This window comes from Crinia signifera, chromosome 4 (assembly GCF_055691185.1).
Source record: "Crinia signifera chromosome 4, ASM5569118v1, whole genome shotgun sequence".
NCBI classification, from domain to species: domain Eukaryota; kingdom Metazoa; phylum Chordata; class Amphibia; order Anura; family Myobatrachidae; genus Crinia; species Crinia signifera.
Genome location: NC_139220.1, coordinates 203771817 through 203785363, shown reverse-complemented (window position 1 = coordinate 203785363; position 13547 = coordinate 203771817). Strand labels below are relative to the sequence as shown.

General features: G+C 43.2%; 1 protein-coding gene across 1 annotated transcript in view; it reads right to left on the bottom strand.

Moving 5' to 3' along the window:
- Positions 1–13547, bottom strand: part of TBC1D2B (TBC1 domain family member 2B) — a 43406-nt gene that overhangs the window by 8361 nt on the left and 21498 nt on the right. The window contains exons 6-10 of the mRNA XM_083183479.1: positions 8070–8447; positions 4914–5024; positions 4608–4795; positions 613–1107; positions 145–262 (exon numbers count right to left, since the gene is read on the bottom strand). Of these exons, the coding sequence (XP_083039605.1) occupies positions 145–262; positions 613–1107; positions 4608–4795; positions 4914–5024; positions 8070–8447 (1290 nt within the window). The remainder of the gene's footprint in view (positions 1–144; positions 263–612; positions 1108–4607; positions 4796–4913; positions 5025–8069; positions 8448–13547) is intronic.

Sequence of the window (13547 nt, the reverse complement as noted above, 5' to 3'; positions counted from 1 at the left end):
TGCTCCAATCTTCATTCTGAGCTACACTACAGTGTGAAACTTGGCCTGCACTTGTGTGAGTAATATAAGAAGTAACACAATATAAATATAAACTGCTAAGTAAGACTTTTTGCCCCCAAAAGGTGAACAGACTGCAGTCGATACCTGGGATCCCAGAAGAGTTTTGGTGTAGTAATCCCGTGGCATGAACACTTCTACAATGGTAACAAGGCACCAAAAGGCATCTTCTTGGTCAAGGTAAAGAAGTGCGATAGCAACAAGCCTGAAACAACACACAGTCTTTAGGTTTTTGTTTGCACACAAGGGATTTACACACACACATTGCATGGTGGACATTCAGCTACCTTGGGCGCATAATCATTGGATGCTTACTGAAGGAAATTGGATGGAACACAATTACTAAAGGAAATCCAGGTGAGAAGCTGGTTAATATTCTCATCACAATAAAAGGGTCAGACCCTGCATAGTGGAATTATCTGTATTTTCTCATGCCAATAGCAAATGTGATCACTCAGCCTCCAGTATGCTCTGTGCTACAAAATAATCCTCTACTAAAAACTATATTCTTTTATATATACACAGGAAACAAACATCCCCCCCAGCATCCCTCACCTATTCAATCCCTGACAGTAGCCAATGTCAGGATTCCTCCAGGAATAAGCTAGCAGGACATTGCGCAGTTTCTGTATGCCTTCTGAGGTCAGCGAGGTGTAGTGCTTGTTATTGGGCAATGTTCTCATGAGGTCCAGCTCTATCTGTTTTGATGCTGGGTTCTGCTTCTCAAGAGCGTTTTGGAGAAGGGTTTGGAAATACCCAGGAGCAGTCACTTCCTTTACTTTCTTGATGTGTAGGTTTACAAATAACTTCCACATTTTTGAGCGATGCTGGTGTGGGATCCCATTCCGGACAAGACTTTTGAGCTCTGGTGATCGGACCATCTCCCGGTTTACTGTGCTTGCAAAATAATTTTCCCACTTCACCACTGTTGAAATCTCTTGGTTTTCAGAGAGGGACAAAGATTTCAGATCAAGAGCCCGTACTCTTGCCACCAGCCTCTCCTCGTCATCGTCCTCTGGGAGGATCTGGAAGCCATATATGTCAAACTGGCTGCATAAAATATAGAATCACAATATTAAGTAACTGAACAAATAAAAACAGAATGATAATTCTTGCAGGTCTGAACACTCATTTACCCATACAGCTCCTGAGGAGCACGCAAGTCAGATTCGCACAATTTTTGAACAAACTGCGCACATGCCACGTCCAACAGACAACTTACAGCAGCTGTGGGTGAGTCCTATGTTTGCATGTATAGTACAAGAAGCACCCTATGGGGGTATTTTGGGCCAGAGCTGGATTTGGACCCCATGGGACACCTCTAGCGTCCTTCTTCAAATAGGTGGCAGCCATCTTTTGAGGGTGCAGGGTCTCTGTATGCTGACCGACTCCGCACTCCTGCCTGAGGCGCCGATTTCCCCCGCCAGCAGCTCCAACAGGGAATAGGATGGTCCAGTGCACCCCCAGAGTGCCCAGCAGGGCCGCAGTCTATGCTGAGCGGTATTTCAGGGGGACTGTTTACAGGCCTCTTGGGATCCACCAGGCCCTAGGAGAGTGCCTAGGTTGCCTAACGGTAAATCGAGCTCTCATTTGGGCATGTAGTCAGAGTTGGGATAATTTCCCAGTTCAGTATGGACTGCATACACCATTTTCAGTTGCATATTCCGCACCAAGCAAGGGGTAGGGGATAGGATCTGCTACTATTTATGACCGCTGCAGGATGGCTGAGCAATTTCATAGATCTTTGCTTTCTAACTACAGTCTTCTGGGAACCTTAAGGGGGGTATTCAATCTTCGGGTCACGGCAGACGAGATTGCTCGCCTGCCGTGACCCAGTCCCGTTCTCGGTCAGCTCGACCGAGAACATGCAGGCGGGATTCAATGTCCCGCCTGCAGCGGGACGAGAAGGGGGCGTGGCCGCGAGTTGCGGCCGGGAAGTGACGAGATGCAGCCGGCAGCTCGTCACTTCCTGGCTGTTCTCGGCAGAACGAGCCCGACAGCTAGAGATGTCGGGCTCGTTCTGCCAGGAAACCCTGTTCAATGCTGTCGGGGAAGACAGCATTGAATAGGGCCCGTCGAGCATCTCCCCACACGGGAGATGCTCGACGGCGATTGAATAGTGACTTAAGAGTGCATGTTTTCCAGGTCTCCCTGATGAAGAACAAATGTAGGCATTACTGTCTGGCATATTTTAAAAGATCAACAGGTGGTTCCTCATTGTAATCCTGTGAGGAGACCTAGAAAATATGAACTGTTAAGGTTCACAGAGTTGGGAAACATTGGAATAGTCACCGACTCTGGCAGATAGCCATGTAGGACTAATATGTAGTCATTCGGCTGTGGCGACCCACGGTAAGGAGATACAGATCAACAGAATGTATCAGTATCGTACAAAAAACATCAATCCTAATAAAATCTCCTTTCTGAAGATATCTCGTCTGGTCCTTTTCTCTGTATATTTTCCTCATGGTCATGTAATGAAAAAAAGGAAAGGGATATAACATGGTAAGTCCTCAACTGTAGAACAATACAGAAGCGCCTCTTAATAACCAGAGGATCCCTTTCTTATTTAGAGTTGTGATCCACTGGACTTCTAAGGGGTCACCTCCTGTGATTTCATATATTGCAATGTGCTTACATAAAGCTTACATTAGGCCTAGGATGTATGTTCCTATAAAAGGTATCTTTGTCTTTTGGAAATACTAGGTCGATTCAACCTCCATTTCACCTGAAAGTGTTGTTCTTATACTCGGTTATGCAGAGGACACTGGAGAAAATATTCCTTCCATTCCTGAGATAATAACCTTGTACATAGGGTTACTATTCCTGCAATAGTGTTATCGTCTGTCGGAGAATAATTAGATTTAATCATATAATAGCTCGTTACCAGGTGACAGCTGGATGTAGAGTTTGGTGTCCCAGATCTGCAGAGAATATCTGTTCTGCAGTTAAGGATGTATCAGACTATACCGCTGTCTTTCCTTCATTCATTACATGACAATGAGAAAATATAAAGAAAAGGACTGTAGGAGATCTCGTCAGAAACAATATTTGAATCACAATTGACGTTTTTGTACAGTAAGGATACATCATCTATACATATCCCTATAGTGGGGTGCCACAGTCATATGGTACATATTTGCCATTGTGTCACTATCTCCTTTGTAAAGCGCAACCAAATATGCTGCGCTATATAAGAAACTGTTAATAAATAATAAATAAACAATTATTGATTTACCCAAGGTGATAAAGGTTGGGTGCAGTGCTAAAGAGTTACATCTGTTTGGGGTATATCATGTAGGATCAAAATTTCTGTAGGCCGTATTACATGTATTGAATACCCCCTTAATAACTTAACTGGTGGTAATAGTGCTTCCTCCATTTTAACACATTTATAATAAACCCCAAAGAACATTAACTCCCCCCACCCCCCCCAAACTTTGGTTACAGAACGGCGGGGATCGCTGAAAAGAAGGGACCCTTGCCGTTTAACCCCTGGGCTAGCCACTCACCCTATTCAATGTTCTGGGGGAACCCTTGCTGTCAGAGCTCGCTGCATTTAGAAGCAAATAGAGCAACGTTTCAATACTAAACATATTTTGTCAGGCATGCTCTGTACAAATCTATCTATATATCAAGAGACAAATACAGTATATATTATAGCGATAACTCGATATTTGTCTGATGACTTTGCTCACCACTGGACATGATTCCACATTGTTGATTGCTGTTGCATCTGATGGCTAAGCTCCTTGATTTGGACCGAAACGTCGGGGCAGGCATACATCTCATTGTGATGTGTTTGCTGGATATTTGACTATATTACAAAGCTTTCATTTTTCACAAGGCTGATTTGTGAAATTGGAGAGTGCTCTACACTGCTCACCTACTGGTGCGGAGTACTTGGACTATTTTTGTGCACATGTTTTTGCATGTCCCCTTTGTTGAGCACCCCACTGCTGTAGAATTGGGCGAGAGTGCGGTCCTCTTGTGTAAATATAATCCAGGCGCTTACAATAAGAAGCACTCCGGAGACAATGATAAAAGTAAAGAATGTATTAGAGGGATAATGGGGGAACGTTTTCGGGGGAATGAACCCCGTCCTCAGCCCCAGACCTACAGCAAATAGGCACCCCAAATGTAACATCATTATATTTACCAGCCTCTGGACTTCCCGCTGTCACCGCACGTACGAAAGCCGCCACCCGTCACTTCTGGGTACGGGCACAGGATGCGGCTGCTTAGCAACCGCAAGCCTGCGTTCCACAAATACCGGAAGGTCAGTGCTTAGACTACAACCAGCCGGGGGAATCAGCGGCAGTGAATAAAGCTGGAAGCCAGGGTCTGGTTTACAGTAAATAACAAAAAAAGATACCATTAAACCAGTATGGTGAAAAACATCTGGCTCCATCTAGTCTGCTACCTTCTGGGTTTTTGCATATGCGAGAGAGAGATATAGATCGATAGATAGGATAGATAGATAGGATAGAGATTTATAGGTTCTGATAATGCTGAAATCTTTAAAAGCATATTCCGGCAGTATTCCATACCTTATACTGCGTGCTCTGAGGTGTGCATGCTGCTCAGCAGTCTCCCCCTTTAGAGCATCTTCTAACAACTCATTTACATATTCCTGGGCCGGTCCATGGCCATCAGAACAGATTGGTCTCTTCATCTCTTGAAGGAGGAGGAGGTACTTCCTCTCGATCTGGCATAGATCTGCCTCCAGGTTTGCATACTACATGAGGCATATCAAAACAGTGCACGATCAGTAACAACACAGACATTATGCACTTTGATAAACACTTCTTTGGTCACAGAAATGTATTACCAAGTATCCCTGACTAGGAGCTCACCTTTCCTTCCAATTCTTGTTCCCTTCTCTCAGAGTTTCTTCTTAAGGCAGAAAGCTCTAAGATTTCTTTGTTTAGGAATTTGTTTTGTGCTTTATATCCCTGCAGGCAGTCCTGTGGATAAATAAATAACCAGGCAAATATAATGCACATTTGGACCACTTCACTATACAGGTAAATATGATATATGATGCTATATTAAGGGAAAATTCTATTATTTAAAAACACATTTGCGGATTTAAAAAAAGGTATTGAGTGTTTTGCCTGTGATGTTAATTGGTGAAATAAAAAAATAAATAAAAAAAACCTGTAGAATTTAAAAAGGTGCAGTTTAGATTGGTGCCAACTCCTCCAGCAACCTGAAATCCCATGGTCCAGTGTTCCCCTGCCTCGGTGGGAGGGATATACTAATACAGACCATACCTTTCTAAATCCTTGTGGGAAAATGTGTAATGTGACTGAACCATGGTTGTAACTATAGTGGGCGCCAGCAGTGCCTGCTATGGGGCCCGGAGGCATAATATGAACTGTGGCACTGTAACAAGGTATAATGTGAACTGGAGGGCACTCCATAATGTAGTACAGTATGAACTGCAGTGTGATATACAGTGTCCACAGTTCATATTGTCAATGTTAATTTGGATTACTGTGTGGCATCATTTATACTGGCAGCCCTACAATGTAACATCACATAAACTAGAAAACTAGAACATTCATAAAATAAACCAGGTCACTTATGTGGAATAATATTAACTAGGGTCCTACGCGGACTCAGAACCATTAATAAGGGTACTATTTCAGGGCATAAAATTAAGAACTGCTGCCCGGAGGTGTCTCTCAAATAGCATTTGGACAGGGGCCCTAGCAATATGTTGCTAAGGCTGTGAAGAAGCTGGGAAAGATTTTCATATAGATTATCCAGTGCCAGCATTGATCAATGTTCAACCATTCCCTATAGTAGGAGACCAATTTCCATTATGGCAGTTTCATCATTGGAATTCCTGATTAGACACACAGGTCATAAGTTGTGAAACACAGAATAATCAACGTTACAAGGTAATACAAGTTACAGAAAATGATATTTGTGCAAGGCCTCTCCCAGTGTAAAGACTGAACGAACGGTCATTCAGCAGTGCACAAAATGCAACTGTTGTCATAATATAAATGTTCCAAGGTTGAAACAATTATTTACACCAAACAATCTATTTACCCATAGTGTGCCTGCTTGTGGAGGCATTACCCTGTTCTTTATCATTCAGGTCTTGCTTTATGTTGAAAAACCAAACAGATGTATTCCACCTCTTGCAGCAGGACTGTAGCATTGTCAAGGTTATTGAAATCCAATCAAAGTTATCTATGAGTAACTAATCAGTGAATAGATTGCACACTGTAGTGCATGGGGCGGCTAATAAAAAGGAGGACACATACAGGGCCCAGTCATGTTAATATGTTACATTCTGTTTAATTTAGGAATCCCATAACAGAACAATGTTATTGGTCGAAAATTAATGGGTGGTTCAATAAATAACGTAACAAGAACTCTCATGTGTGTATTCTCTGCTAGATTCTAATTTCACACTAGGCCACAGCAGGTAGATCACAGCTTTCCCTCCTGGCCATTAGAATGCACCTTATATCAGTCATAGGCAGGTATTCAATGCTGTTTGCGAGTGGTGACAGCAAGCAGGTCTTCCTACTCGCTGTCACCACTTACCCTGACAGCATTCAACACAGCCTCCGCATCCGCCAATTCCCCCCTCGCTCCGTTTTTTGAGCGAGGGGGAATTGGCGGATGCGGCTCCAGAAGCAGCGAGACCCGCGGCTAAAAACTGAGTTTTCTGCATTAGCCGCAGGTCTCGCTGTTTTGGGGAATTCTCGCCGTCCTGTGACGGCGAGGATTTCCCCAGTACATTGAATAGAGCGAGCTGCCGGCGCGAGGGTTAAACAGCGAGGATCGCTGGTTTTCAGCAATCCTCGCTGTTTAACCCCCTCGCCGGCCGCTCGCTGCGGCATTGAATACCCCTTATACTGTCCCAACCTCTGTTGTAAGATGGTGAGGCTGGTGGAAACATGACCAAATATTGAGGGTTGCGATGTGATTAGAAATAGAGGAGTTTTGTGCACTGCCTGTGATGCAGTGTGGGACGGCAAACTAACGCCTTTTAGAGCCCTTAATTGCAGTAGGCCCTAGTACAATGTACCAGCTGCGCTACTAGTTCACACACTGCAGCTATAGTGGAATGTCATGCTAACATTGTACAATGTATTTATTAACAGTTTCTTATATAGCGCACACATATTCCGCAGCGCTTTACAGAGAATATTCGAACATACACATCAGTCCCTGCCCCGGTGGAGCTTACAATCTATATTCCCTACCATATGTACACACACACACACACACACACACACACACACACACACACAGACATTCTAGAGTTAATTTTGTTGGGAGCCAATTAGCCTACCAGTATATTTGTGAAATGTGCACCCGGAGGAACCCCACGCAAGTACGGGGAGAATATACAAATTCCGGCAGGGCCATGGTGGGAATTGAACCCATAACCTCAGTGCTGTGAGGCAGTAATGCTAACCATTACACCATCCGTACTGCCCCATAGCTTTAAAAGTACTAGAACACAAAATTTCAGTTTTGAACATTGAAATAGCGACATTCTGCAATATCTACAAACCAAAGCTACTGCCCTGGCATCCCCATTTCTGTTGACAACATGACAGTAAACCCTACCCCTCTAGTTGGCTAGGTGTCATCCTAAACTCATAACAGCCCTTTGTTCCTCTTATCCAATCTGTATCCATATCCCGTTATATGGATCTTAAGATAGGTATAATACACCTCAACAGTACAACCCAATGTTTAATAATTTGGAGAATTTTTGTGTAGCAGGTGAAATCAAACCACCTGAGCAGATAGTTGTGTACTGTAAACAAAGATTAACAGACATGAAGCGGTTGTAGCCCACATACTGTAAGCAGTCTCACACAGGACACTGCACAACCTTTAATGCAAGAACTTCCATAGGTATGCGCATGGAATACTTCTGGGGTGGCCAGTGTCTGCAGAGCAGCTGGCCTCAGATGCCACTTAAAGGTTTAAACACACACACACAATATATAAATATATATATATTAACTAACCTGTAACCTGCTCAGCTCTTCAAGGTCTTTCTGAGAAGACAGTAGCCCCTCAGCAGTTTTGCAGGAGACCTGTTCATAGTCACTGATTTGTCTGGAGAGTCTCATGATCACTTCATCTTTTGCTTGTATGGTCTCCATCATCATGCTGAGCTGCTCCTTCAGCTCGGTGACACTGCATTTAAGATCCTCAATTTCCTGATGAAGACGTTCCTTCTCCAGAGACGCCTTCTCCAGGAGGAGGCTCAGTTCCCGCACCTGATCATCTTTTTGTTGCAACAACTTCATTTGGTCTTTAGAAAGCCTATCGGGGAACGGGCTGGCAAAATATTGATCGTATTGGGATGACCTCAAGGATTGCTGCAAAAGCTTTACAAGCTCCTGGGGGAGAAAACAATTAGACCTTTATAGAACCAATTTGAAAAAAATAAATATAATAACTCACACATTCAGGATGTATTGAGTTTACTTAAAAATTGCAAATACTGTATAGACCAGTGTCAGTGTGTTCAATATATTGTGTGGGGGTCACAGTTTCATGCATGCGGAGTCCTAGGCTTTGGACCACTTCTTAGGGAAATACTATGCAGAAATGAAGTTCCTCTTAAAGTTAACACATTTTAAAACATATTAAACAAAATTAATGTTTAAAATATTACACATTTTATTCCAAAATAGAAAAGGTAAATATGATAGTCAATCTGTATTAGTCCTGTAAACTTACTGAAGATTCACTGTCCCATCAGTTTGTCCTTATGGGCCTGATATACAGTGCTAAAGTGATTAAATAAAGAGCTATAAAGCTACCAGCCAATCAGCATCTAACTGACATGTTACAGGCAGTGTTAAAAAAAAAAAAAAATCTGTCTGTAAAAGAGCGTGCCATTTCTTCTCAAAAGCACTGAAGGTCTAATAAGGCAAATATGCTAATGACCATTTATTAACAATTTATTAATATAAAAAGGCTCACATAGGCAGTCTGCATCTACCAACCTGGATTTGCCTTGCAAATGACTGCCACTTTAAAATTACAGCCATTCTCTGCCAACATCCCGTACCTCCAGCAAACTCTCACCCTATTACATACACCCCTACAGTTGCTCACGCCTTCTGGGAGCGTTAACCCCAAGGTGCTTCTTGCCAATACAAGGCTGAAGAGAGTTGAAAATTGTGAGGTTTCAAGACACAAATATCTAAAAAAATGCCTCAATTTCTGGTTAAAAGGTTTCAAAGTACTACAATAGGGTTTGCCAGAAATGACAACGATGTCTGCATACAATGGGCTTAATATACAGGTGGACTATCCCTTATCCAAAATGCTCACGACCAGAAGCAGATTATTCTGTATTTTGGAAAATTTTAATATTTCAATGATGTATCTTGAGGATGGGGCCCATGGTGTGCACACAAAATGCATTAATGTTCTATAAAAATCAAAAGATTATACTTACGATAATTCCTTTTCTACGGAATACTTCATGGCAGCCACACAATGGGTTCATCCCTCTCGCTCTCTCTCGTATAGTAGACAGGTAGTTTTTCCCTAGGACACACCCTCTCTTCTCACACCCCTATATGAGCCAGCTCCTCCCCTCTGACACTAGTCTTTGAATGTCTCCACCACCGATCATAGGGAAAAACAGAAAAGGGGGTGGGTGGGGGGGGACGGACAAAATATAGGCTGCCATGAAGTATTCCGAAGAAAATAAATCATCGTAAGTATAATCCATTGATTTCTTCTTCCTACTTCATGGCAGCCACACAATGGGACATATCAAAGCAGTAGGGCGGGCTACAATACCTTGATTCAACACTTGCCACAGGACCTTATCTCCAAACCGTTGCTCTGACAAATCCAGGGCATAATGCTTACAGAAAGTGTGTACCGACGACCATGTTGCTGCTTGGCAAATGTCCACAATTGACACGTTAGCCTCTCTCGCCCAGGAAACTGCCATCGCTCTAGCAGAGTGTGCCTTAATTGCTTCCAGAACCTGAGGACCCACTTTTCTGTAAGTAAAACTGATCACTTCCTTAAGCCATCTTGAGATAGTTTGCTTAGATGGAGCAAATCCCTTCTTTACTCCCTGCGGAATAACAAATAAAGACTTGGTCTTCCTAAAACTGGAGGTTCTGTCTAAATAAATTTTGAGAGCCCTAACTAAATCCAATGTATGGAGATCATCTTCTCTCCTGTTGGTCGGACTGGGAAAAAAAACAAGGTAAAACAATCTCTTGATTGATGTGAAAAGTTGATCCTACAATAGGCAAAAATGACAGACGAGTCCTGAGAACTACTTTGTCCAGAAATTATTTTAAATAAAAGGTTCTTGCATTAACAATGCATGAAGCTCGCCCACCCTTCCTGCTGAAGTGATGGCTACGAGCAAAATAATTTTCCAAGTCAGGAATTTTAGGTTGGCCCTGTCTAAAGGTTCAAACGGGGCTGACAGGAGTCCATTCAGTACTAAATTGAGATCCCATTGGGGGATCACCGACCTGACCCTTGGTCAGATTCTTTTAATTGCTTGACAAAATCTTCTATCAAACTGTGCTCGGCCAGTCTCTCATCCAATAATGCCCTTCGTGGCTACATTGAAGGTTCACATTTCCGCATTGTTAGACCTTTGTTGAAACCTTCACAAAGGAACTGAAGGACATGTGAGGTGCTGGCTTTTGGAAATTCGAATTTGCCCTCAGACCATACAGCAAAGATCCTCCAGATCCTATGATAGATATGAGGATACCTTCTTTCTCGCCTGTAGAAGAAGGTCAATGACCACTGTCGAAAGACCTTTATCACTTAACTGCTTCCGTTCAACTTCCAAGCCGCTAATCGCAATTTTTGAGGGTCTTTACACAATACTGGTCCTTGTCTCCACAGGTTTGGAAACACTGGAAGGAACCACAGCTCTGCTACTGCCCTGCTCCTCACCATTGGGAACCAACTCCTTCTGGGCCAATATGGCAGGATGACTATCACCTGTGTCTGTTCCGATCTTATCTTCCATAACACTCTGTGAATGAGTGAAAACGGTGGTAAGACATTTGCCAGGCCGAACTGCCAACTGTGAGACAGGGCATCTACTCCTAAGGAACCTCGAGCTGGAAACTGGGAGAAGAACTGAAGTGTTTTCTTGTTGGCTGCTGTTGCCATGAGATCTATTTGTGGTTGGCAGAACCAGCGAACCACCAGTTGAAAAACTTGAGTCTTCCAGCTCCCACTCTCCCGGCAGAATGCGATTTCGACTTAGAAAGTCTGCCAGCTGATTGTCCTCCCCTGGTACATGGAGAGCCGAGATTGACAAAAGATGCTCTTCCGCCCATAGCATGATGCTCCGTACTTCCTCCAGCAGAGGCCGACTTCTTGTCCCTCCTGGTCAGTTGATATACGAGACTGTGGTTGAATGGTCTGAAAATACCTGAAGGTGAGAATATCTGTACTGAAGACTCTTATTGCCATACGAACCGCCTTCAGTTCTCTGTGGTTTGAGGATAGCTGTGCTTCCTGAGGGGACCAGACACCTTGCCCTGACTTGCCCGGGCAATGTACCCCCCAACCTGCAGCACTTGCGTCTGTTGTAACCACTACGTAGTGTGGGCTTGACAAGGACAATGTTCTGGCCACCAACACAGGGAATAGTTTACGGATTGTGGCAGTTAGATTTGACTTTCTAACGGTACTTGATTTTTGGTGCATTCTAGATGCCACTGCAATGCACTCATATTCCACCTGGCCCAAGGAGAGACTTCTACTGTCGATGCCATCATCCCTAGTAAACTCATCGCCATTCTGAGCGACACTCTTCGATCCTCTTGTACCTTGCAAACCAGCTTCTGAAGCTTCTCGCATCTTTGCTCCATTAGGGAAATCTGGAATCTCACTGTGTCTATGACTATACCTAAAAACTGGATTCTTTGCATGGGGACCAGATGGCTCTTTTCCCAATTGACCAACCAGCCATGGAGAAATTGAACAACAAACTCTTTTGCGGTGATGGCTTCGCTTTTTGATCGTGCATAGAATAGTAGAACGTCCAGATAGGCCCATATCGCGACCCCTTGCTGTCTTAAACATTTGATTAATACTACCAGAACCTTCGTAAAAACACTCTTGGTGAGGACGTGAGTCCAAATGGAAGGCAGGTGAATTGAAAGTGGCTTCTTCCCACGGAAAACCTTAAGTACTGTCTGTCTTGCACTCCAATAGGGACATGTAAATAAGAGACTTTTAGGTCTATGGAAATGAGATAATCTTTCCTTCTAAAGGTGGCCATACATCAGAAAGATATTGTACCCAATCATACAATCTCAATTGATTGTAAGATGGATTGTATGCAGATTGTGTGCACATCTTGTGTACACAAATCATACAATCAATCATCAGATGGATTGTATGACTGATTGTATGATGGATTGTATGCACATCTTGTATACACAATCATACAGCAGATGGATTGTATGACTGATTGTAAGATGGATTGTGTGTAGATTGTGTGTCCAAAAACCACCAAGGACTGCTGGGGATTTCAAGGGAAATTGTACACAATCATGAGCGCAATCGATCTTAAGATCAATCTTTCTGATGTATGGCCAGCTTTAGGCCCATTATAATGGACTTGACTGTTTCCATGTGAAACTTTTGTTTACAAATTCTGTCGTTTAGATACCTTGGGTGAGATTTAGTAGGACGAGAGACTCAGAAAGTGAGTAATTTTGCAGTGTAAATGATTGCCACTTTAAAAAAACTGGAGATTTCTTACCAAATCTCTCACTTTCTGAATCTCTCATCCCATTAAATCTCACCCCTTAAGTCTAGGGTGGTTCTGAGTCCTCCAGAACTTTTCCTTATGACAAATAGACGTAAGTAGAGCCTAGCCTAGACTCTGCTTCTGGAACCACTTTGACTGCTCCTGAGTCTACTAGGTCCTTTATGCTTAACTTTGAAGCTTCCCTCTCTGCCCCTGGGCTGGGGAGCCTTGAAACAAAAAAATTTCCATCCTGGTTTTTGAAAGAAATTCCAACCGATAACCCGTGTAGACCACCTCCAACACCCATTTGTCACAAACAGTCTGCTTCCACTTTTGAGCAAACTTCAGCAGCCTTCCTGCTACTAGGACCATTTACATAGGATATAGATTGTCACTGTTTGTGGGTGCCTCGTTTAACAGATTGACGAAAAAAACGCTCTGGATGTACCAGACGCGTATCTCTCCCGAAATGGCCTACCAGGCCTATATGACCTAGCCTGTCTAAAGCTTTGCCTCTGGAAATAATTTTCCGCTCTTCCTCTTCTATCTTGTGGCTGTCTTTTCATGCTTTGTACACACTTGTACAATCTGCATGAGATCCAGATGAGATTTTGACTATGTATACAATTTAGACTATCTGCATACATATAGTGCAGATCTGCACTATATACTATATGCAGCCAAAACTTTCTGCACTATATAGTCAAAATCTTATCTGGATCTCATGCAG